The sequence below is a fragment of the Mastomys coucha genome, unplaced genomic scaffold, assembly GCF_008632895.1.
Source record: "Mastomys coucha isolate ucsf_1 unplaced genomic scaffold, UCSF_Mcou_1 pScaffold21, whole genome shotgun sequence".
In the NCBI taxonomy this organism is placed as follows: Eukaryota; Metazoa; Chordata; class Mammalia; order Rodentia; family Muridae; genus Mastomys; species Mastomys coucha.
Window position 1 is genome coordinate 99,075,742 of NW_022196904.1, and position 25,377 is coordinate 99,101,118.

General features: G+C 49.9%; 1 protein-coding gene across 8 annotated transcripts in view; it reads right to left on the minus strand.

The window, feature by feature from the left end:
- Positions 1-18,515: 18,515 nt before the first annotated feature.
- Positions 18,516-25,377, minus strand: part of Sbf2 (SET binding factor 2) — a 330,570-nt gene continuing 323,708 nt past the window's right edge. For 6 of the 8 annotated variants that reach the window (XM_031387851.1, XM_031387855.1, XM_031387854.1 and 3 more), the window contains 2 exons: positions 23,806-23,937; positions 21,658-23,142 (listed from right to left, as the gene is read on the minus strand). In XM_031387851.1, the coding sequence (XP_031243711.1) occupies positions 23,044-23,142; positions 23,806-23,937 (231 nt within the window). In that variant the 3' untranslated portion in view covers positions 21,658-23,043. Of the gene's footprint in view, positions 18,951-21,657; positions 23,143-23,805; positions 23,938-25,377 lie in introns of those variants that run through there. The other 2 variants (XM_031387848.1, XM_031387849.1) reach the window with 2 other exon arrangements.

A 25,377-nucleotide genomic window follows, 5' to 3' on the forward strand; every position in this document is an offset into this window, starting at 1 on the left:
GGCTGACTCAAGGCACCCACTACAGCCAGCACACGCCTTCCGGTTATGAAAACAAGTATATAATGAGTGTTTAGAGAGAACATGGATCTCAGAGGCCCAAGGCCTGTAGCCCTTGAGCCTGAGCAGGAAAGAGCCTTTTCCAGCGTTTTGTGCTTCCCACCCGTGCTTGGATCAGAGTATTCACCTGGGAAGGAGTCTGGACATCAGTCACATAGATCTGGGCTTAGTTATGGCTCTGAGGCAGGATGGCTACAACTCCCCTCACCCCTACTTCCATACATACCTAGTTCTGAGCTCCGCTCCAGTGCTGACCTGGGAGGTTTTGACTACTGATGTTTCCTGCATTAGGACAGTGCTGCCTTTCTGAGAAACACCTCCCATGTGTTAACGTAGTATGTTGAACCAGTCCTTAGTCCATCCTCTTTGTTTTTTCTCTATACGAACCAACTTTTCCAGCTGCACACACACTGTGTGCCCACAAAAAGCCTCCTCAAGGACAACTTCATATGGACCAGCAAAGGGGATGCACCAGCTCATGGCTTCTTCAATCCCTGAACCTACCTACAGAGCCGTCTGGGCCTGCGAAGAGCCACTGTGGAGGCAGGCGAGTCCCTTCCCTTAATGTGACCTTCCTCAAGAGTGTCTTCCTGCTCTAACAGTAAACCCAGTAAGCTGCTTTACTTGAAGTTTACTGTTTTAGACTTCTATTTATTCTTTACAACCTCACATGTTTGTAATGTTTCTCAATTATATCCACCCTACCCCCTATCCTGCACCCCCAGCATGCCCCTCCTCCACTTTTTTTCCTTTCATTTTCGTAGTTGAGTCCAGTCAGTGCTGCCCTTCGGAATGTTGACTGATCTTGTTGATTTGATCATGCGCAGGTAACGGCTGCCATGATTTCCTGAGCACAGTGGCTGTGTCTGGTTAAGAACGCAGCATTCCACAGTATGCCTGCCCATCCTCAACTCCTGCACTTGTTCTGCCTTGATGTTCCCTGGGCCACGGGATGGGCTTGATACAGACACTCCAGTTAGGGCTGATCACTCCACAGTCACTTGCTGTCAGCACTCCGACCAGTTAGGGTTACTGCATTACTGCTGCTCACTGCAGAGAAGCCTCTCTGGGAGAAGATTGCTGGCTCAGCTGCACTGAGTTGAAAGGTGACATTCTCAGATGGCTGTGCACTCATCACAGTGTGCTGGAGTAGCTAATGGGCAACGTTCTTTTCTGCAACTAAGTCAAAACCCACCTACGACCAAGCTGAGATCCCAGTCCCCAAGGCTCTAAGGGGGTTGCCTGGGGCTGCTGGTGACAGTTCCAGCTCACTGGGTCAACTAGAAGGGTTAGACTGGGTTGTCTGCCCTCAGAATGACACTGCCCAGATGATATCCCCAGCATGTCACCCCTGGAGCACAAGATGGCCATCTGTCCCTTAAAGGCTGGTGGGGAACACTTGCCACACCCCATAATGCTATCAGGGGAAGTCATATGGTGAGGGACTTTCCATCTGAGCGAGGCCAGGCCATGTGGTGGGGATTTCTGCTGATTGTCTTGCAGGTGTCTGTAGTAAGTCGCTCATGCAAGTCTTCTGGAGAATTGGGGGAATATCTTAGATGCTTAGAGGCAGGTGTGCAACTTCTGAGGTGTCCAAGGAGGAATGAATCAAACAGTCCCAGAACGGGGCCCAAAAATACTTAGTTCCTGTCATCTCATAGCCTACCTCCTTACCCCTAAGCAAGGGGTGGTCCAGGGGATCTCAAGGGGCCGGGACTGCTGTATCCCAACAGGTCCCCAAGGATCCACATCTCTGCTCCTGCACTGTGTGACTTCTTGGGGGGCCACTGAAGTTTTAAGCCATGGTCAGAAATGCTCTGTTTTGGGGGTTGACCTGCTTCTGCTACATTTGGGTGGTACTCCTGACATTGCTTTAGCAGCGGTGTCCCAAGACCCTCAGGACTGAGCTGAGAAGCCCCCACAGGTGAGGCAGAAGGGGGCAGCTTTTCCAGCATAGTGTGTAAATGCCTGGTCCACAAACATGCCCTGTATGTTTGAGGGCCCCATCTGAGCTTGAGTAGACCCCACAGTGGGGCCAAACTTTAGCTCTGGTTGTGGGAACAGCATCTACCCCATCCTGCCCTGATGTTGGAGACTCATCTCTCCTTCTTCCTTAAGAAAGCCAGTCCCAGCGTCTAGTCTCCATTTCTCCCAGGAATCTTCATGAAAGCAGATACTAAGTGGAAAACACCCTCTGTGCCTTTGAGGGGACTTCCAGACTCTTGATGGACAGGCTCGTTTGAACTCATTCTCCTAAGAAGCGATTCTCCTAGAAAGCTTGTGATAGCTTTTTGCTATCACAAGGTGATGTTATTCCCAGTGTGGGAAATGGAAAACCAGTGTGAGCTCACCTTCTGGGACAGTCAGCAAGGACTCAGGAGGGAGCAAGGGTGTTGGATCTGGATCCTCGGTGCTGTGCTTGTGTTTCTGGCCCGGCGGCCGCCAGGTGGCAGCCGTGCACCATGTTCACAGGTTAAGGCTGCAGTGCCTGTGTTCTGCTGACCAGGATCCTGTCTGTCAGTGGGGACAGCCCAAACTCTGAGTACTGCTAGGAGCCAGACCCCACCTAATTTCATCGAATCTCCCCAACCCATAGTGTTGACATGATTTACCTATTTTACAGATGTGAAAAGTTGGGCTCGGGAAGGCAGGCAGTCACCCCAAGGAGTCACAGGTTCTGGGGACCAGAAAGCCCAGATGAGGGGTCCTCTGTCTGGCCATCCTTACAGTGCCTTCTGGGAGCAAGCCAGCAAGCTTGGAGTTTTGGCTGGAGGCGCCTTGGGGATGGGGGAGGGTGGAGGGTGGAGGGTGGAGGGTCAGCAGCCAGAGAGAAGGAGCCTGTTTCCTGACTCCCTGACCCGGGCTGTCTCTGTGGAGGTCCCAAACCCAGGAAGGTCATCTAGGGCGAAATTCCAGCTTGAGCCCCCTGAGCAATGACTTCAGTTTTCTTGATAAGGCTGAAAAAGGGACACTGAGTGTCCACCCCACGCCCCCTCTCTGTCAGCACCTCGGCTCTGGTGAGGCCTCTGTGGTAGACAGCCTGACGGGGAGAAGAGACAAAGATAGACTGGGGACAGATAAGGACAGAGACAGCCTGGGACAGATGGAGCATAGAGGTGAAGATGGGGCAGCTGCCTGTGGAGAACCCCAGGGGTCAGCACCCGGCCCCTGTCTCAGCTTGCTAAAAGCTGGTTGACTGTCAGGGCTGTAACAGAGAGACTTGGGAGATACAGCAGGAACATTGGCTGTGCCCCCATCTTGAAGGACACAACTCTAATGCCTGAGCCTGGGTCCCGATGTGTGTGACTCTTGAGGCTGGTGTTCCAGTGTGATGATGGAGTCAGGGAGTGTTACCTCTGTGGTTCCAGGAAGCATCAGTAAAGAGGTTGAGAGGCCTCAGCCTGCAGAGAGCTGGGCTGAGCTAGGGATCCATGGCCCCTGTTGTTGGATAGGAACTGCAACCGCCTTCTGGCCTTCCAAGGTCACCTGGCCTCACAGTATTCCAGGCACACTCTGTGAGAGAGTATTTGCACCCAATGCTGTCTATTTGGCTTGGCAAGTTGGTGGAAGCTGAAAAGACACAGCTGGCCTGTGGGCTCCTGGGTCACCATGTGCAGTTGAGTCACAACCCCCAGGGGACAAGAGCCTGTACTCAGGGCTGTGCCCACAGACACATCCACACAGGTACCCAGATGCCTTGTGCAGCTGAGTCATTGTCACTCCTTGGGGAGCACGTGCTGGCTTGCATGTGTACACAGGTACACAGAGACAGGGTGCACCTGACTGTGAGTCACTGGTGCCAGCCAGCTCTGAGGGAGGGCACCGAGTCTGTCCTGCCATCCCTGTTTAAAAGCAAACACTCAGATGCCCACATACGAACGTGTGCCTCAAGTACAGCTCAATGTACTTTGTAGGGTGTGTGTGTGTATGTGTGTGTGTGTGTGTCAAAAATACTTGTTGAATGAACATGTGAGCAGACTGAACGGACAAATGAAGAGACTGGTGACACCCACCCCCCGCCCTGCTTGGTAAAATTGGTCAGGGCAGCTCCTCAGGGTGGGTCCAATGTTCTGTGTCTGCAGGGAGTTGCCTTGCTCCAAATATAGCCTTCATGGATGGGCAGCGAGCCAGGGATGCTTCCCAGGCAGTGACTTCACTGGGCCCAAGGCCCAGCCTCTATGGACTTGGAGAAAATGAACCAAGGCCCAGCTTCCCATAGCCAGGCTTGAACTACTATGGGGCTGGAGCTGTCAATGCCACTAGCTTGGCACCTGGAACTGTGGGACAGGGGTGATACAGCTGGGTACTGAGAGCTTCTGGGCTGGCAGTCCTTGGGGAAGGCAGGGGCCTGCCTGCCGATTGCATAACCTAGACCCTCTGCTGGGCAGTTCCTCATCTGGCAGGGACAGCCCTCTGGCCTGGGCTTGCTCCCAGGGCCACTCCTTTGTTTCTGGAGTCTTTCCTTTTTTATTATTTCTTTTATTTTTGAGATTATAATGTAATTACATCATTCCCCCTTCTTCTTCTTCCCTGCAAACACTCCCTAATAACCCCCTTGCTCTCTTTCAAATTCATGGCTTCTTTTTTCCCCATTAATTGTTACAAACGCATGTGTGTGTATATGTGCGTGTGTGCATTCTGCATGCGTGTGCGCGCGTGTGCGTGTGTGTGTGTGTGTGTGTGTGTGTGTGTGTGTGTGTGTATGTATACATATGTTTTCCTAAATATAACCTGCTCAGTATGTATGTTACTTGTATGTATGTTTTCAGGCCTGACCATTTGACATTAGGTAATCAACTGGTGTGCTTTTCCTTGAGGAAGACTTTTAGCGTTCCTTGGTTGCCTGTCATTCTTTACGGAGGGTTGGGGCCTTGTGGGCTTCCCCCCTCCACTTTGACATGCCAATGGTTGATGTTCTCATTCAGCTCATGCTTAGGCAGCCACGTTGGTGAGACTTCATGGGTGTAGCATCTGACATGACTAGGAGACAGGATCTCACAGCCAACTCTGATCCTCTGGATCCTAGAATCTTTTTGCTCCCCGAGCCTTAGATGTGGCATGTTTTGAAGATGTACCCACCCAGACTGGGTGGAATCCTCTTTTCCTGATGCCCACCACCCACCCCAATGCCCAATTCAGCTGGGCATTTGCTTTATTACTGGAGTTGGCTTCCTGCCTTTAGACCTGTCCCTTCTGCTCTGCCCTGCTCACAGCTGTCAGGCATTTTTCTAAAATAAAGATCTGACTCAGCCTTTTTTGTAGGAAAGGCTCCCTGTGGCTTCCCTGGGGTGAGCAAGCCTCCCCTGGTGCTCAAACCGTCTTTCCTGGGTCCACCCTACCTGGGTGTTTCAAAGGCTGTCACATGGACAATGTGCTGGCTAGTTTTATGTCAACTTGACACTAGCTAGTCATCAGAGAGGAGTTGAGAAAATGCCTCCATAAGAGCAGGCTGTAGGCAAGCCTGTGGGGCATTTTCTTAATTAGTGATTGATGAGAGGGCCCAGCCCATTGTGGGTGGTGCCATCCTGGGTTCTTTTTTTTTTTTTTTTTAAAGATTTATTTATTTATTTATGTGTATGAGTACACTGTAGCTGTACAGATGGCCATGAGCCATCATGTGTGTGGCTGCTGGGAATTGAACTCCGCCCCCTCGTTCCTGTCAGAACTCATTACGGGTGGTGGTGAGCCACCATGTGGTTGCTGGGATCCGAACTCAAGACCTTTGGAAGAGCAGTCAGTGCCCTTACCCACTGAGCCATCTCGCCAGCCCCGGTTCTGGGTTCTAAGAAAGCAGGCTGACTAAGCCATGGGGAACAAGCCAGTAGGCAGCACCCCTCCATGGCCTCTGCATCAGCTCCTGTCTCCAGGTTCCTATTCTGTTTCTACCTGACTTCAGTAGGGACTGTGCATGGACTGTGGGCTATGGCATGGTGTCTCATCACAGCAACAATAGTCCTAACTCAGGCAGAAATTGGTACCAGAATTTCAGAGTATTGCTGTGTTAGACTAACAATGTTACTTTTAGGAGGATTGTGGAAGGACTTTGGAACTTTGGGTTAGAAAAGCTCAGTGAGCTGCTCTGTGGGAGCTTAGAAGATAAGAGTATTGAGAAAAATGTAGGTGATAGAGGCCTGGCTTGTGAATGAAGTTCTGGAGGGAAGCTTGAGACTCCCTTAGGTTGGGGCCACTGCACATTTTTAAATGAGAATCTGTGGTTCTGGTCAGCTGGGGTTAAAGAACAGGCTGTGATTAACAAGAGGCCAGAACCACTGAGGTAAAAGCTTTGCTTTCCTGGGACAATTGATGGTGGTTAAGCTGGAGCTGAGAAATTAGCGGTGATTAAGAAGAGCCCAGCATTGTTGAGGTGAATCTTCTGGGAAGTGTTTCCTGAGTCAGCACACAGAGGCTGTGTCCCAGCGGTGGCCACTTCGGTCTCCCAGGTGGCACTGGTGTTGAAGGCATGAAGAGTCCTGCAGAGGAGCTAGGCTCAGCACAGTGAGTGGCTGGGGAGGCCATAAGTTAGAGTGTGGTCTCATAGCACTTGAAATCTCAAAATTGAAGGGGTCCTGGAGAGAAGCTGAGGTATGAGTAGAGCTCAGGAGTGGTTATTGGTGGAAGTGCAGCCCTGTGGCAGCAGATGCCAGCATGCTGGGGATGCCAGTACTGTGGGATGACTGCTAAGAACGGCAGCTACACAGTGGAGTACCACTCAGCTATTAAAAACAATGAATTCATGAAGTTCCTAGGGCAATGGATGGATCTGGAGAATATCATCCTGAGTGAGGTAACCCAATCACAAAAGAACACACATGGTATGCACTCACTGATAAGTGGATATTAGCCCAGAAGCTCAGAATACCCACGATACAATCCACAAACCACAAGAAACTCAAGAAGGAAGATCAAAGTGTGAATACTTCGATCCTTCTTAGAAGGGGGAACAAAATACCCATGGAAGGAGTTGCAGAGACAAACTATGAAGCAGAGACAGAAGAAAGGACAATCCAGAGACTGCTCCACCTGGGAATCCTTCCCATATTCAACCACCAAACCCAGACACTTGGATGCCTCAAGTGCTGGCTGACAGGAGCCTGATATAGCTGTCTCCTGAGAGGCTTTGACAGTCCCCAACTAATACAGAAGTAGAGGCTCATAGCCATCCATTGGACTGAGTACAGGGTTCCCAATGAGGGAGCTAGAGGAAGGACCCAAGGAGCTGAAGGGTTTGCAGCCCCTTAGCACGAATAACAATATGAACTAACTAGTACCCTCAGAGCTCCCAGGGACTAAACCACCAACCAAAGAGTATACATGGTGGGACTCATGGCTCCAGCTGCATATGTATAGCAGAGGATGGCCTAGTTGGTCATCAGTAGGAGGAGAGGCCCTTGGTCCTGTGAAGGTTCTATGCCCCAGTGTAGGGGAATGCCAGGGCCAGTAAGCAGGAGAGGGTGGGTTGGTGAGCAGGGGGAAGGGGGAGGGAACAGGGGATTGTTTTGTTTTTGGAGGGGAAACCAGGAAAGGAGGTATCATTTGAAATGTAAATAAAGAAAATATCTAATAATAATAATAATAACAACAACAACAACAACAATAATAATAAAAGAACAGCAGCATGGAGTGGAGTGCGTGCTGTAGAGGGCAGAGCTGGGGAAGTTAGCCTAGTTCTTAAGAGAAGCCCAGAAAATGGTGAGTGGATCGCAGAGATTGGACCCTGAGTTATTTACATTGTTGGAGTTTGCCTTTTTTTTTCTTTTAAGACTGTGACTGTGCCCCGGTTCTTCCCTCTTGAAGAAAGGAAGTATTTAACTTATTTTGGTTCTAGGGGCCAACTGTTGAGAGGATTTAAACTTTTTTTTTTTTGGTTTTTTCGAGACAGGGTTTCTCTGTGTAGCCCTGGCTGTCTTGGAACTTGATCTGTAGATCAGGCTGGCCTCAAACTCAGGGATCCTCCTGCCTCTGCTTCCCATGTGCCAGGATTAAAGGCCTGAGCCCCCCTAGTCCACAAGAAGCAGGCTTCTTAAAGGGGCCAAACAGTGAGCTGATATGATTGATGCTGTGGAGAAAGGTGGGCAAGGGTGTTGAAGAGAGTGGGGCTAATGTTGTGGGGTGCTCCGGGTTGTCCCTGACAAACCATGTTTAAACAGAAATCTGAAGAACGTGAGGGATGAGCCCTGAGGACACCTGGGAGAAGAGGTTCTAGGAAGAGGGAGCAGCCTCTGTGGTTACTTTGTGGCAGAGATTCCTTAAGGAACATGGAGGCCAGTGCAGCTAATGGTGTGGGAGTTGGGGTCACAGGGCAAGTGAAGACAGATCATGAACTGTTGGAAGGATGCCAGTCGGGTCTGAGCTAGGTGTTCCCAGGTTTTTGGCTTCTTATTCAAGGAATTGAAATAAAAGCCCACACAGATTTATAAAAGTAGCAAGAAAGTGTCCTTTGCTGGGCGGTGGTGGCGCACACCTTTAATTCCAGCACTTGGGAGGCAGAGGCAGTCAGATTTGAGTTCGAGGCCAGCCTGGTCTACAGAGTGAGTTCCAGGACAGCCAGGGCTACACAGAGAAACCCTGTCTTGAAAACACACACACACACACACACACACACACACACACAAAGTGTCCTTCAAAGGGGAGCGATGGCACAGGACAGCCAGGGAGTAACTTCCTTGAGAGTATTGTTGGGGCTCCTTTTATGGGGGTTCGAGGGAAGGAATTGTTCGGTTACTAAGAAGCTTAATGAGTGTGATTCTTTTTTTTTATTATTTTTTATTGACAGGCCATGTAATTTTTGTACTGCAGAAGTTCCTTCCCATGATGCTTCTGATTTTAATCATATGCATCTCCAGTTGTGCATAGGCATGAGATAGTAAATAGGGGATTTTCCCTAAAAGTTCACTTGAGGACATGGTGTGGCCTCTCTATATATGCACCCTGGATCAGCTCTCCTTTCCTCACACTAGGCTGTTCTGGGACGATGTCTGAATAAAAACTGTCCAAGCTTGATGTTGTTAATGTAGGGAGACCTTTGTTCGGGGTCCAGTGTACATGCATAATGCCTGCAGGTGAGGCTCTTAGAAGAGGGATGTGCATGGCCCAAGCTCAGAAGAGTCCCAGGGCACTAAACTCCATCCTGATTGATGCCTCACTTCTGACTTTGCTCCTGACAAAGGTAGAGAGGTGAGGGCGGCAGGCAGGGAGGCGCTGGGTTCCGACACCCTGGCCCTCTGCTCCAAGCCAGTGCTTGCTCTGCTGGAGGCAGGGAGAGAGGCATGGCTTAGGGTGCATTTTGATCAGCTGCCAGCTGAGATGCCAGCATGAGAAAAGGGTGCTCCTAAAACTGGTCACGGTGACAGGAAAGCTGAAGGTTTCCGTTTCTTTTTTTCTTTTTTCTTTTTTTTCCGAGACAGAGTTTCTCTGTATAGCCCTGGCTGTCCTGGAACTCACTCTGTAGACCAGGCTGGCCTTGAACTCAGAAATCTGCCTGCCTCTGCTTCCCAAGTGCTGGGATTAAAGGCGTGCGCCACCACTGTCGGTGGGTTTCCATTTCTAAAGGGAGTTTCCTTTGTGGGCAGGGTGCAGGATTTCCTCTCAGTCATTTCAAGTTAGGGTGTCTATCAGTAGAGATATTGAAGGTAGTTGGATGTGTGTGGGTGTGTCTGTAGGGGTGGGCATTGTTGTTCAGGAAAGCCCTGAGCTGGACATAAAATTTGCAACTGTGTCATTTATATGCCATCTGAAGTCATGTGACCAAAGCTCATCTGTGAACAGGAGAGAGGGGGTCTGAGTCGTGTTGCTAGGTGATGCCTGGGAAGAACGAACTGATGGACACCTACCAGGAGCAACCATGAGATTAGAGAGGAGCAGAGAGGACCCCCGTGTCCTTCAATGTTCTGAACATAGATCAGGCATGATGGGGACAGGGGTGGCTCGACAGAAGACATCAATTTCTCAGTTCACAGGCCCTTGACAAGGAAGGGCCTGGAGCTTCTGGCCTCAGGGATGCCACCTCACAGATTCTCAGGCAATGGCTAATGACTACAGCATGCCCATAGGGTAGAGATGGCACTTACTTAGGGCATCAGGGATCAGTGTGTTAACTCTTGACCTCAGACAGGGTTGAAAGCCCCCAGAGACAGTGTGGTCACAAGGCCTGAGTTATGGGGACATGGGGGACAGTCACAGTAGGACCAATGCCAACTTGGTGCCAGAAACCCCCTTTGCAGTCCCAGGTGCCTGCTGCACCTTGGAGATACCCCCTGGGGGCCTGGAAGCTGCTCCCACCTTCTTTTAACCTCAAGATCCATATCAGTGTCTCCTCCCAGGTCAGATGGGGATGGGGGTGACCTAGAGCTGTCCCTGCCTCTGGGTAACTAAGGGTTGTAAATTTCTCTACCTCACTGTCAAGTGGCCTTGGCAAGTCCTTCTGCCAGCTCAGACAGCGTCAACCTCTTCAACAGAGACCTTTGCTACCCATGGCTGTACTAGTAGCCTGCAAACCAAGGCCTCTTTCTCCATCTTCCTCCTGTCCTCCTGGAAATCACTCCAGTTAGTTCTTGTACATCTGCCCTGTTTCCTCTCCGCTCACAGCTCTCCCTACACTCTGCAGCCTGGCTTCTACCACCTCCACTCTACCAGTGGTGCTCAAGTCACTGGTAACCCCAGGACACCAGATCGCTCACCACAGATTGCTTGTTTGTTTATTTAATTATTCGAATGCTGGGCATCAAACCTATGGCCTTAAACTTCCTAGGCAAGTGCTCTACCATTGATCCCTGCCCTCAGCCTTTCACTCTTGTAGCTCAGGCTGTTGAGTTGGCTAGCCTTTCCTCTGGGGCCTCCTTCTTCTTCCTCTTCTTCCTCTTCTTCCTTCTTCCTCCTCCTTCCTCCTCCTCCTCCTCCTTCTTCTTCTTCCTCCTCTTCCTCCTCTTCTTTCTCTTCTTCTTCCTCCTCCTCCTCTTCCTCCTTTTTTGGATTTTCAAGACAGGGTTTCTCTGTGTAGCCTTGGCTGTCCTGGAACTCACTATGTAGACCCAGCTGATTTCAAACTCACAGAGATCCGCCTGCCTCTGCCTCCTGAGTGCTGGGATTAAAGGCATGTGCTACCACAGCCTGGCTTGAAGCCTATCTTTTCTTTGACACTCTACTCCTTTTGTTGGCCCTTGTGGCCCCGGATGCCCCTCTGTCCCCAGCTCACTTCCCACCACACAGCCAAACCCATCAGTGTGCTGAAGGGTGGGTATGCTCTCTCACGATGATGCTGTCCCAGGTCTCTGTTTCGCTTCTACTTTTCTGCCTCCTACACCCTCTGAGGTCGCTGAAAGCACACCTTCTGCTCTTGGTGCCTTGGGTTGCAGAGATTTTGCTGTCCCCTTTCCCCAGCCTGAGCTCCGGTCATCCCTCAGTGTACAGCAGCTCAGTGAGAGGGGCTACCGTGCAACCCGGTGTGTGGCTTGGGACACCTAGAAGGTCATTTTTGAAACGGCTGTTACCTCATTCTTCATGGCCAGACCTACAGTGACTAGTGTCCAGCTTTATCCATAATCACTTTGCAGAGTTGTCACACACACACTGCTGTCCCACCTAAGTGTCTCTCGATACTTGAGTCTGTTAAGCTGTGCTTGAACTCTTGCTCCTTAGTCCACAGGAGTCTCACAAGTGGTCTTGAGGATGCCTCTCCAGTCCTCCATACGGCGGCCACAGTCTCTAGGCTGCACCTTGCAGGATATCAGGAGTTGACGGCCTAGAGGAGTGGGGTCTGCTCAGGACAGAGCCCCAGACATCCATCCAGCCCAGTCTTAGGTCCAGCCCTCTTTGCAGGGCAGGAGGGGCCAACCTGAATGTGGAGTACAGGCTTACTAGCTGTGCAGAGATCCACGGGCCTCCTGGGGACCTGGAAGAGGTTCTGAAATTCACAGGATCAAGTTTCAGAAAACACGGGTCAGGGTCAGCGGAGCAGCTGGCAGTGGGGAAGGCCAGGCCCAGCTAATTTCCTGTCAGCAGGGCCCAGAGGCCCCAGCCTCTCTCCAGGCTGGCCGCAGGGGAGGAGATGCCGGGAATGGCTCACATTCCTCTGGCTGGGGTTGTACAGACCGTCGAACCTCAGGGGACCTCGGGGAATGAGGAGATGGATCTGCTGTGGCCAGAGTGGGGGGCAGTCCAGGCATCTGTTGTTGAAGCCTTGGCTGACTGAGGCCAAGGCTTGCAGAGTGGAAGCTGGAAGCTACAGGAGCCTGGAGAGAAAAAAAGCCTGACCCACATAGGGTCGCAAGGCACCACCTCCTGAGCCCAGAGCAAATCCATTTGTTTGTTGCCCAGGCCTGGGTTTCCTAGAAGGCTCAGCTCAGCTATGGTTGGGCTGTGTGGCAGTGGGGGCCAAGCTGGGCTAGGCTCCTCTTGGAAGGGAGTCAAGGGCCCCCACATGCTGAATGGCTGATGAACATCTCCAGTGTTCTGGTTGTGTGTGGCTAAATCAGCTGGGGGCCCTGTTCTCTACTAGGAGGCTCAAGTTCACTCCTTGAGAAGGAACTTTATGTCCTGTCTTGGTCCCCAAGAGGGGACTTCTAGCCTTGAACAGCTGTCCAGAAGCCTGGCCAGGCAGGGCTCACAGGTTCCCTCCCCCTCTGGCCTAGCTGGAAGAAGGGCACACAGGACAAAATCAGACAATTCTGGGCTCACATCCTAGCTCCATTAGGCTCTGCTGTGTGACCTCAGACAAGGTCATCTAACCCCCTGAAAAGTCTCCCTAGTACGAATGACCTGTCAGGGCCTGGCTTCTCTCTGCCTGGCCAGTTCTCCCCTCCCTAGGACATTCTTGGCTACCTGGGAATCCATTCAACAGCCCCAGTAGATAGGGCCTAGACCTACCCAGACCTGCCTCCTCAAGTCTGAACACAACAGCTCCCAACCTGCCTGCCCTGAACACGCCTGGCTCCAGGAATCGCTGAGGCTGGCTGGGTGTCTTGTCTTGCCTTGCCCTATGTCCTCTCTGCCCAGCCATCATTGCATCTAAGAGTCAACATAAATGCCACCTGTCAGGGAGACTCTGGCCCACAGCAGGCTGTGTGCTCCTTGTGCCTTGACTGCCGACTGCCCTTACCTGAACAGCTCTGGCTACCCCGGGCGGGGCACAACACTTGCAGACTTTATTTAGGGTCTAGAGTATCTGAGTAGGCATCAACTCGGGACATCAAGGGATGCATGTTGAATACATAAACAATGGTCAAGGGTTTTGTGTGACCAGGTCATTCACGGCAGGCGCTGTCCTATGCTTGGGGTGGAGAAAAGGCTGAGGGTTAGAGGATCCTCATATACTGGGGTCCTGGGAACGGTAATGTGTTTACCTTGCACTGGGAAGGCTCCCAGTCCCCCTGCCCATGGCCAGGCTAGAGATGGGCATGACAGGAAGCCCCATCCCCCCCATTGATTAACTCAGCCAGCCAACCGGTAGGAGGCCACCAGAACCTGGCAGAACCAGGTGAGGGTGGGTCTCTGTCTGAAAGGCTGTGTTAATGTCACCAGGGTATGGTTTGTGTGTGGGTGAATGCACACACTTTTTACAGAACTGTTGGTGCGTGCACATGACTGCATTGTCTCCTGCATGTCAACTCCCCCTCTGCAGACACCAGCCCAACACTCTCTGAGGTACCTCTGCCCTGAGTCTGACTCTTAACCCTGAACCATCCTCACCTGATTCCTGGTCCAGGGCTCCTCCCCTCCTCACATCCTCCCTGCCTGTTTGATGCTGCATGAGGAGCTTCATGATGTCATGGCAAGTGACTGGAAGCAGCATGTTACCGTGGTTACTGTGGGATTCTGGAGGATGTGTGCTCCCTCCCCGCTCATGGTTTCCTTCTATCTTCAGGGCTCTCAGTGGCTGCCTGAGTCTTTCTGCTGGCATCACTCCAGATGATAAGCCTCGCTGGTGAGGCACTGGGCCCATCTGTCCAGGCTAACCTCTTGAGGCTAGCCTACCTGCACCCTTATTTTATCCCGTACTGTTGGTACAACAGGGTCCCACATCACGGGGATTAGAGTGTGGAGGCCATTTTTGTGCTGCCACACAAATGGTTGACTTTGACCTTACAGTGTATCTTGAATCCTAAACTGTAGATCCCTGAAGAGAGCTGAGGACCAGCAGGTCCTAATGTCACTGTGCAGCTGGCTAAACCCCACTGAGCTCAAAGTTTGAGACCTTATTTGGTACAGTACTTCCATACACAGACATCCTTTGGCCTGTGGGGATCTGTTCTGTTTAACCCACCTTAAGTAGAGACTAGTGTAAGATAAAGATGTGTGAACTTCTTAGCCCTTGTTTAGCATCCTTGTTTAGCAACCCAGTGTACTGCTGGACATCAGTGGGGTCTCTTTGGGAATGGAGCTGCCTGGGGGCTTCAGCAAGAGAGGGTGAGCCTGGGGTGGCCTATGATCTCTCTCCAGGGCCCATTGTAGCCACTAAGTGGCCTGATAGCACTGGTAAATGCATGCTGTTGGGTGACAGACAGACAATACACTGGCTTTGGTGTTCTACTCACCGAAGGAGGTTCTGCCCTACAGGATGAGGATCTGATATGCCGTATGCCTTTATCCTGGGAAAATATGGAAGGTCAAAATCTGAACTATAGTTTCTACTGAATTTGTATTCTGCACTATTGTAAAGTAAAAAACAAACAAACATACCCAGTGAAACCACTGTTAAGAGGGGACCATCTATATATTCAGGGTTTTGTTTGTTTGTCTATTCTAGATAGGGTGTCTTTGTGTAAGAGCCCTAGCTGTCCTGGAGCCTGATCTGTAGACTGGGCTGGCCTTGAACTCACAGAGATCTTGCCTGTCCCTGCCTCCTGAATGTTGGGATCAAGGGTGTGTGCTACCACCTCTTAGCTGTTTCAGTTTTTAAAATACAATTTTTATTGCATTTCCTGTGTGTGTGTGTGTGTGTGTGTGTGTGTACATGAACACTGGAGTCCCACAGCACACATGTGGAGGTCAGAGGACCATTTGAGGAGTCAGTTCCCTTAGGGGTTGAACTCAGTCCTCAAGCTCGTGGTGGGTTCCTTCTGCCACCTTTTCAGTTTTTATTCCTCACTTGTAGGTGAAGCCTTTCTCTCAGAAGGCTGAGAGAAACAAGAGGTTAACTGCCCATGGCCAGAAACATCTGTGTACATGGGCACTGGCTCTTTTTCCCGTGGTCAGTGAGCTCCGAGAGAGCTAAATCTCTACATTACTGCAGTACCCTCTCAGAGCAGGCTATGAGTGTGCCTGTCCCGTGGCCCAGCTGCTCCGAGTTGTGGCCGTAGGCTGCTCTTGCTGGTTATTAAGGATATCCATTCTTGGATGATGCAAAATTTCATGATAATTTTGATTTTTTTTTTTTAAAAGATGGGTTGCCAGGTGGTGGTGGCGCACGCCTTTAATCCCAGCACTTGGGAGGCAGAGACAGGCAGATTTCTGAGTTCGAGGCCAGCCTGGTCTACAGAGTGAGTTCCAGGACAGTCAGGGCTATACAGAGAAACCCTGTCTCGAAAAACAAACAAACAAACAAACAAAATGTGTCTTATGGAGTTAGTCCAAGCTGGCCCCAAACTTCCTATGTAGCTGAGGATGACCTACTTCCACCTCCCAGTGCTGGGGGGATCGCACCCAGGCTGTTATACATGCTGAGCAAATACATGAGCTACGTCCCAAGCCCACATAGTTTTTTCACAGCTTGCAAATGGCTATGTAAGATATATTCCTGGAGCCTGATGGTTCTTCATATAGCTTTCCGGCCTTCCCTGTGTCCCTCATGGGGTCGCACCTGCATCCTGGTCACACAGCCTCCCCTTGTCCTTGTCCCTCACAGCTGTTTCCCTAGAAATAAATCTCTTGCATATTAGATCCCAGTTTGGTGTCTGCTTCTTGGAGGATCTAAAATGGTTCAAGTAGTCTAAATGGGTAGATGGGGGTTGGGACCACCTCCTGCAGATGAGATGGGGAGTCCATCCCATCCCATCCTGGTTGACAGATAGGTTACAGGTAATCTCTGGGTCAGCTGCTAAATGTATTCACTAGGAGGGACGGGGAAAAGTCTCCTCTGGGAGAGGATGCTGCAGCAGGTATGGCGGTTCAGCATTTGAGGTATAGATGAGGGTGGGGAGAGGATGCTGCAGCAGGTGTGGCAGTTCAGCATTCGAGGTATAGATGAGGGTAGGGACAGGCTGATGCTTCTTGAAGGACTTACTGGTTACCATGGACTATGTGTTGGTGCTCTGTCAGTCAGTAACAGGCTGGTCATGAAGGTATGAAGGCCGGAGGTCCCTGTGGTGGCTTATTAAAGAAACCACGTTTCCTGTAGTGCAGATCCAGAGTTCACTGAGCGGCAGCTGAAGAGCTTGGGGTGGGGGTGGGGTGGCTCTGTGGCTCTGTCACCAGTGAGAATTAGGGGTTCATGTCCCTAAGGACATTGGCACCATGGCCTCTCTGGCCTAAGCTACAAGCAGCAACCTTCCTGCTGAGAGCTGTGTTCTGCGCTGAGGGTAACTGAGGTCTCAACTCTTAAGGCAAAAGGCATCTCCATTTATCCTTTGGCTTGCCAAGGATTAGACGTTGAATTCTTAGAATAATCTGGAGACATGCTAGGTCTGATAAATGAAAAAGACTACACGCTGAGAGAATAGTGAGAATTGACTGGCTAGGGTCAGGCCTGGCCCACCTGAATTTAGGTTTTGAGATGCTCAATTATAGAGGCTGAAGGGCTGTCCTGATGAGAGTGCTTCTTGTAGGAAGCCAGGACGGCAGGCTCTGCTGAGGTAGCCCTTAGAAGTCTGAGCCAATGAAGGAGCCAGACTTAGTGCTCCTGGCATGTGATGGACTAGAGACTGGGGAACGAGCCTTCAGTGTGCAAGCTTTTGGGGACACTTCCTACGCAAACCATAACAGGGGCTATGATGGTCTGCTCATGTTCACAGACAACTTGATGGGGTTTAAATAATCATGGAAACAGGCTTCTGGGTGTGTCTGTGAGGTGTGTCCACAGAGGTTCAACTAAGGCTCAAAGGTCTACTCTGAATGAAGCAACCCCAGCCCGTGGCTAGAGTCCCAGGATGAATAAAAGGGGAAGGCAGGCTGAGCACCAGCATCCTTTCCTGCTCCCAGGCTAGGTGCACAGTGACCAGCCATCTGAAAGCCCATCATCATGCCATCCCCACACGGCAGACAGTACTGGCCAGCTATGAGCCAAAGGAAACCCATGCTCCCTTAAGTTGCTGTCATCACAGTGTAACCTAGGCAAGGACCTTATATGTGACCATTTACTTGTGTGTTTACAGGGAAGGGCAGTAGGCAATGACAAATGTCAAAGACTAGCAAAGGGAGCTTGGGGTGACATTAACACCTACACTCAGAGCCTTAGGTTGACAACCGTCTGTTGGCAACTTGAGAGACCAACTTCTCCTGAGTGGTCAGTCTAGTGTCTCCCTGCAGTACTTGTCAGAGGTTAGTGCCACCACTGGCAATCCAGAGGATTTGGGGGTGCTGGCTCTTATTATTTCTTCACTTGTGTTACCAGTCTGACTTCTGTAGATACACAATGAGTCCCAAGGGAGACTGTAGGCCACTTCAGACTTGCTCAGTGGTCACTCTGCTTGGCAGCTGTACAGATATGAGATAGTTCATAGCACAGATTAATAGATAAAGACCCTTATTAAGAGCAGGTTCTAGGCTAGCCACAGGAAAGGGTTGCGGGGAATGGTCTCATTTGGCAAATGTGTCCTTTCCCTTCCAATTAGAAAACAGGCTTGGATGTGTTTCACATTCACTTGAGATAACTGTTAATCATTTGTGGCTTTGCCATGGGTTGTGTTAACTCTCCTGCTTCTTGTTATAGTCTGAAGACCAGGACTACCTGGAATGGGTCTCCACATTTCTGATCCATTCACATGTCAATGATATCACGTGTGTCAATGGGCTACACTAGGAGTAGCTTGTATAAAAAGCTGTCTCACATGCATGTGGAGCCCATGACAATGGAGAGACCAGCTCCGGTGAAGGTTGTAAGGCAGTGGTTCTCAAACTGTGAGTTGTAACCCCTTTGGGGATTGAAAGATCCCTTCACAGGGGTCACTTATCAGATATACTGCTTATCAGATATTTACATTATGATTCATTACCATTGCAAAATTAGTTATGAAGTAGCAACAAGATAATTTATGGTTGGGGTTACTACAACATGAGGAATTGTATTAAAGGGTTGAAGCATTAGAAAGGTTTGAGAACCATTTTTTCTCTGTGTAGCAAAGCCCTGGCTATCCTGAATTTGTTTTGCAGACCAGGCCTGCCTCTGCCTCCCGAGTGGTGAGATTAAAGGAATGTGCCACCATGCTCAGCTGAGAGCCACTGTTCTAAGGGATCCATCCCTTAGCTGGGATATCCCCATCTGGGCTAAAGAAATGCCAACAATAAAGAAAACATTGTGCCAAGTGACCTTTTTGGAGATTGGAGGCAGTATGTTAATTCCGGGTGGCACAAAAGGCTGAAGTTGTAGAGGGGCCCTGCAAGAGGAGAGAGAGCTCAGCCAAAGTTTCGTGCTGTGCTGCAAACAGTGATTTGCCAGACTGGGTGACTGTGTGGCAAACCTAGTGCAGAAATTGCTGTATAGGACTTGGGGCTCCTACATTCAGGCCGTCACAGCCACAGAGGTCTGCACACGGGTGACTCTGTGAAGCTGCTCTTCCTGAGTGGACTTCTGACAGACTCACAAAGTCCTAGAGAGAGGTGGGCGAGGTAGTCCATTGGAACAGAGAAAGCTTCCATCTGGAGGTGAGTCCGGGCAGGGCCAGAGGGAACTAGCAAGTTGAATGAGATTGGAGCCTGTTCTCTTGCCTGGACACATGGTCATTTAGTCAGTCCTGTGTGATCAGCTGAAAGAGAAGAAAAAGCCCGAGTCTAGTTTATGGTTAGGATGACCTGGTTAATGGGACCATGTGTAGAGATAGACAGTAGCCCCCCTGACTGCAGTAGAAAAGGCAGGGGGGCTGGTGAGATGCTTTAGCATGTAGAGTGTCTTGCCACCAATGACCTCAGTTTCATTCCCAGAACCTACATGGTAGAGTGAGACCCAATTCTTACAGGGTTGTTATCTGACCTCAATACACACTGATGCATGCCTCACTATGAGAAAAATATCTTAAGGCAGAGAATAATCTTCCATGTGTTATGGGAAAGTTGTGCAAAGTACTTAGCTGTCTTTTGTGTATAATGAAAGGCAGTCCAAGGCACTGAGCATACACACATGTACTTGGGAGGTCCTAAAGCCTGGATATTTGGTTGGTAAAGGAACGAGAGGTGAAATGGGGTGGCAGACATGGCCTACCCCTCGGCCCCCTGACAGGTTTTCTTTGTGTAGTCTTGTCTAAACTGAAACTAGCTCTGTAGGCCAGGCTGGTCTCAAACTCAAAGCTCTGCCTGCCTCTGCCTCCTTAGTGCTGGGATTAAAGGTGTGCACCACTACCATCTGGCTATCATGTGGTTTTGTACTACATATTAATGCCCTCAGAAAGCACCCAGTATAGAACAGGCATTGAATAAGCAAGTGGGAATGATTTGCACAGCTCACAGGTGCCTGTCCTTGTCATTGCCTTCAAAGGACTCAGCACCATGGCTCACATATGATGGGAGGGCCCACTGCCAGGGCTCTTACATACCAATAAAAACAGATGTCCCCTCCCCTTAAATATCTAATATGGAAGCAAGGTCTGCCACTGCTGAACACCGCAATGGGTCAAGCCAACAGTGTCAAAGCTCAGTTACGCTGGGCATGCAGTAGTTCCCCTTGTCTACTGGTCTTTGGACGTGAGCCCTTCAGTGTGATGACAACTGTGACTGCGTCAGCTGCACTGGGAGGAACCTGTACCTTTGGCCTGGGCTTTCAGCAGGTCTCAGGAACTTGGTCATGAGATGTCTGATTAACTTTAGAATGTGCAATTAGGAAGAACAAGCTGGGCTCAGAATAGGCCAGTATCCCAGGGAGATGAACCAAAGGTCTGGTTTGCATCGTGGCGCTTTGGCTTTCTGTATATCCTCTCATTGGTACCTGCTTCTGAGGATGGGGACAGCATGCCTGCTACACTCTTGCCACGGCAGCCCCACCCCAGACCTATTTGTTAGAATCTTTATTTGCTTTGGTGCATGCCAAGCATGTGCTGTGCTACTAAGCAGCATCCCCGACCTTTGGAATCTTCATTTTAACAAGATGACTTGTTTCTTTTCTTTTCAGTAGCTCTTTTAAACTTCAGTTTAAAACGTAAGTCCTTGCTAAGGTGAAGATTGCATTTGGGATCTGTGTGGACTGAACCCAGTGCCTCATGTACTTGACAAATGAGCAAACCTCTTTGGCCTCATGCATCCTTTCTATCATAGGTCAAGGCCCAGCAGAATTAAGGGATTGGTTCAAGGCCCCACAATTAATTAAAAGACGGCAAATCAAGTGTCTTGCTGCCAGCCCTCCCTGATGCCAGCTGCTATGAGCAGGCTACTGCGTCTACTGTGTCATCTAGGATAGGGGCAGCAGGAATAGGGCTTTGTGCAAGTGTACGGGGTTCAATACACAGAGCTGTGCAAACAGACAACACATGGCTGCTATCCTGAGCCACAGGAGGGTCTATATCTATAACAAGCCTCTTTCAATCGTGTCTGCATTCATGCTAAGGGACAATGCAGGGCAGAACTGCTAGGTAGCTTTGGGATGGGGGGCCCCCTCACCAAAAAGGTGTGACAGGAAAAGAGGGGGTGGGAATTTCAGTCCCTCCTCATCTCAGGGGTGGGGTGGTCATGGGGCTGAACTATTGAAAACCTTCAACAGTCAGATTAGGAGAGGTCAGGGTTGACTGCCTCTCAGGGTGCTGAGTTATGGCCCTCCTTCCTACCTTACATCCTTCCTATGTGGTTTCCATTTAACTGCCCAGGTTTATGTCTCTTAGGATCCAGGGCTTGGCCACAACGGGACCTATGTTAGCAAGCCCCACAACTGCATCGGTCCAGAGCCAGAAGTAGGACCAGCCTTGGCTTTTCTCTCCTTCCCTCCCCCTCCCTTTAGTTCTGACTGCAGCTCTGGAGAGAGAGCAGTTCCATGCTATGAGTGCAGAACTTGCTCAGCCCCTGGGCTGGCCACTGAGGTAGCCTATGAGCCCCTGGCTGAAGCTTCTGGCTGACAGAAGGACCAGCATTCCTTTCAGCTGTGTGAGGTAAACTCCAAAGATGTTGGACAAAATGTCCCCTGCAGAAACTAACTCCTCAACCCGGAAAAGTCTGTGACCCAGCAAGACTTCAGTGTCTTCTGCCTGAAATCAGTATAATCTGCTACACACCAGAGGAAAGTGTGGCCCAGGAGAGGCAGGAGCCTGGCACCTGACAGCTTACCAGGGGCGTAGAGAGGACGCCTGAGCCTTTCCCCAATGCCCAGAGCTATGTCGGGATCCAGAAGCTCGCTCACTGCAGACCAGCATCTCTGAGCTTCCGAGGCCCAAGTGGCCACAGTTCAGATGGAGCCTTGGCCCCATGCTGCTCCTGAGTAGTGCACAGTGCAGACTGAACTTGACTTCACAACCCTCAAGAGGTTTTTTTTTTTTCTTAAGAAATAAATTTAATTCTGGGTGGTTAGTGAACATACGGCACGCAATGCCTTCATGGAAGTTAAAAGAATCCAGTTACAAAAGCAGTAGTGGGCACAGCTTCAAAGAGCTGAAAGTACAATGGGCTCCAGAGTTTACAAAGTACAAAAAATTATTTCATATACAAAGAAAATACAAACAATGTGCAAAAAACCATTTCACAGGTGGCAAATTTATAAAATGAATATGATAAAAAACTCCTTCATTTTTATTTCCCAATTTCTTATATATTAATACAGTTCTATTTTCTAGTGTGTTGATAATTTTTAATTTGAAAATTTGATTTATTTTTAATCTACAAAGTAGTTTTTATTCTTTAAAAAGGAAGCAACCTTTTATTACTAAAATCTTATGAATCAGTTAGTTATTATATTAAATTATAAGCAAGCTATCTGAAAAATCATGATATAGAAATCATATATACATATTTTGAAATATTAGTTTGGTATTTAACATATTAACATTTCCAAACAAACACACTGACCAAGCCGCTAGGCCCAGTGGCAGCAGTGGCCACTCAGGTCCACCACAGGTGAAAAGCATCTTTGAGTTTGAGGCTGAAGAAAACAAGGTTATCGGAACGAACGAACAGGGAGACCTTAGGAGCAGTTCTCCTCACGAGCAGTGCCACCTGTCTATCTGGCTTGTCCCATGTGTGCTGCCGGCAGCTGGTCTCAGTTTGTCCAAATGGCTCCTTGGTTAGTTCAGTGCTAGTGTTCCGTGGGCTCACACACTCTGCTCTTGCTTGTTACTTTACAGAAAGCTGTCAGGAACAGGAGAGAACTCAGGACTCAAGCGCTGTGTCCTCAGAGACTGGTGGTTTGAAGCAGCGTTTCCTGCACTGGCCCATTCTGTGCCACTGTTAACCCCCTCTTTGCCTGCCACTGAGTAGTGAGGTCTCCTGCTGTGAAGCTCCTGGGCTGGGACAGTGAAAGCACCTTTGGCAGCAGCAGGGAACCAACACCTCAAAGATCAGGCAGAGAAAGGAGGTGTGTCTGAGGGGAGACCTATGCGCTGTACAGTGACCTCTGAAGGTTTGGATTTGTTGTCAAAAGTTCTCAAAGGAAGCTATGGCTTTGGAGAACAAGAGTCTTCACTGAAGACTCAGGTGGGAGCCACCTTGCCTAGATGACAGCAGCAGAGGCATCCTCTGATCCTAGCCACTTCAATCCTGTTGGAATGCTGTAGGGAGAGGGCCAGGGCTCCCACCCAGACCTGTGTGACATGGCAACTGCTTCAAGAGGGGACAGGGTAAGCAGAAGCTCAGGCCCTGGGATGACCGTCATCGCCCTGTCAGGCAGATGAGTTAGTTCCTCTACCTCTCGTGCTTGTCTGATCATGGGCTTCAGGCATCAGAGATGCAGCTCTGGATCCTGTCCATCCATTGCTGGGCACTCTGCCCATCCTGGGCACAGAAGTTATACACTCGCTTGCTGGTCTTGAGCTACAGAACCAAATGATAGAAGGCAGACATAAAGCAGGACTGTTTTTTGGCTTTGGACAGACATAACTGCTGGTTCTAACATCACGAGTGGGTCTTGGGGTATTTTCAGGGCCATGCAGACAGATGACTTATCTAGTCCCTGACTAACTAGTCTTTATGAAGATAGTTTCATAAAGTTGGAGCTTACATTCTTCACCCCTCTACAGGCTACGGTGCTGTTCCCTGGCTCTGGGTTTCTGTTAAGGCTCCACTTGGAAAAAGGGGGTGGCAGTTCTCCTGAGAGCTCTTGCACAGTGTTCTTGCTTTGGTGCTGTGTAAGAGAGGCCAGAGACACCAGCTGGTCCTGGGCCCCACCCCCATCCCCTTTATCAAAGGCAGCCCTGGGACTGTGTCAGCTCTCCCTGTGCCTGTCCTTTCCCACCCTCTTGAGCACCTACCTGACTGTCCTTTCCCCTCTCCAGTGACTATGGGCAGTGACAGTGCTGTAGCAGAGGCAGAGGAGGGGACAGTGCTGGTCAGTGTGAAAAGAGAGTCATGGGGATTCATTTGCCACTCACCCACAGCCTTAATTAAACACTCCTTTTAGTGACTACCAACTCCTCAGGGGCCCTATAATGTTTGGAGGTCATGGAGAGACATGCAGAACACAAAAGAGGAACTTACATCAAAGAAAGCCTTGTCACTTGTATACTTTGGGGCTCCCATGCTGGGCCCAGCAGGGATAACCATTTCTACTTCAGCCAGATCAATGTGGCCTTTACAACTTGTGTCTTCCCCTGAATCGTAGTATCGCAGCTAAGACCAAAAAGAGACAGATAAGACACAGAAAGGGGAAATGACACGGCTTTCCAGATCCTATCTGATCACATCCCTCTGCACCTTGCTTGTTGCTTGTTGGTGCTGAATCTGCATGGAAGAATACTCTAGCATTAACAATGCTGGCTGCCTCTTGCACACACCTTTAAACCCAGCACCTGGGAGGCAGAGGCAGAGGATATCTCTGAGTTCAAGGTCAGCCTGGTCCTCAAAGTGAGTTCCACGACAGCCAGGACTGTTACACAGAGAAACCCTGTGTAACAAAACAACCCTCAAAAAACAAAACAACAAAACGGAATTCCTGGATGCCCATTTCAATCTAGTTGAAAAAGGTCAAAGGATCTCAACAGTAAGTCACAGAAGAAATACCACTGAGCTACAGAGAGCCGGAGTCTCCCCAGCCTGGCCCAACAAAGGAAATAACACGAGGAACACTACAGTGCTAATGATGGTCAGCAAGGTCCCATATGTGGGGAGCGGTGAAGCTTGAGAGGCATTCGCCATGGCAAGATGGCGCCTACTTCCGCTGTTAACTCCTAGTAAACAACTGTTTGCGCATGTGCGTAAAGTGAAAAAGACGCCATGTCACGGCCCATCCCGGGGCGTTACTAGGGTAATGAGCGGACAGCCAATCATGGGCAGACACGCCCGCACTGTGGTGTATATAAGCAGTGCGGATTTTGGGCTCGACCTCTTTTTCCCTCTGGGAGAGGGCAGTAAACGTCGCTGCAGAAGGAACCTAGTGTGTCCGCGTGTCTTCTTCCCGGCGAGACGACTGCCGACTGCGCGGGCTACACCCATATGCTGTCAGAAACCTTCCGGAGAGAATTAGGGTGAGGACTCAAGTGAAGGATGCTCGTGCCTGTGCAGCCCCTCTCCCACTTCAGCTTTACACAGGACAAGGAATGCTGTTGTCTCATCAGTGCAGCACTTGTCAGCTCAGCACTGAACCTGGCTTTAAGTGACAGCATGGAACTGGGATGGAAAAAGGACAAGGAAGGCTTTCAAAGCAACAGCAAGTTGGAAGGAGAATGCCGTCTAAAATGGCACCGAGGGACATCACAAACAGCTCCCAGCTGCCAGCTCTTCAAGATGTTTAAGTCTGGCACAATAACCATGTATTACTTTGGAATAAGAAGAAATGATGAAGTATTTTAAGAGCTTGCTGGTGAAAGCCTTCCTGGCCCAGTCAGGATTCCAGTAACCATGGCAGGGATTCGATTGGCGTTTCCATCACTGTGGCTCGGGCCTTGCTCCCACCCCCAGGCAGTGTCAGCAGGACTAAATGGAAAAACCGTACACTTTCCACGATAAAGAAAGCCAGAAGATTTGTAAGAATGCAAGTATAATTTGGTGTAATTTTAAATTATAGTAAAATCATGATTTTTCCTATGTTATAGTTAGTGGTTTAATGGAATT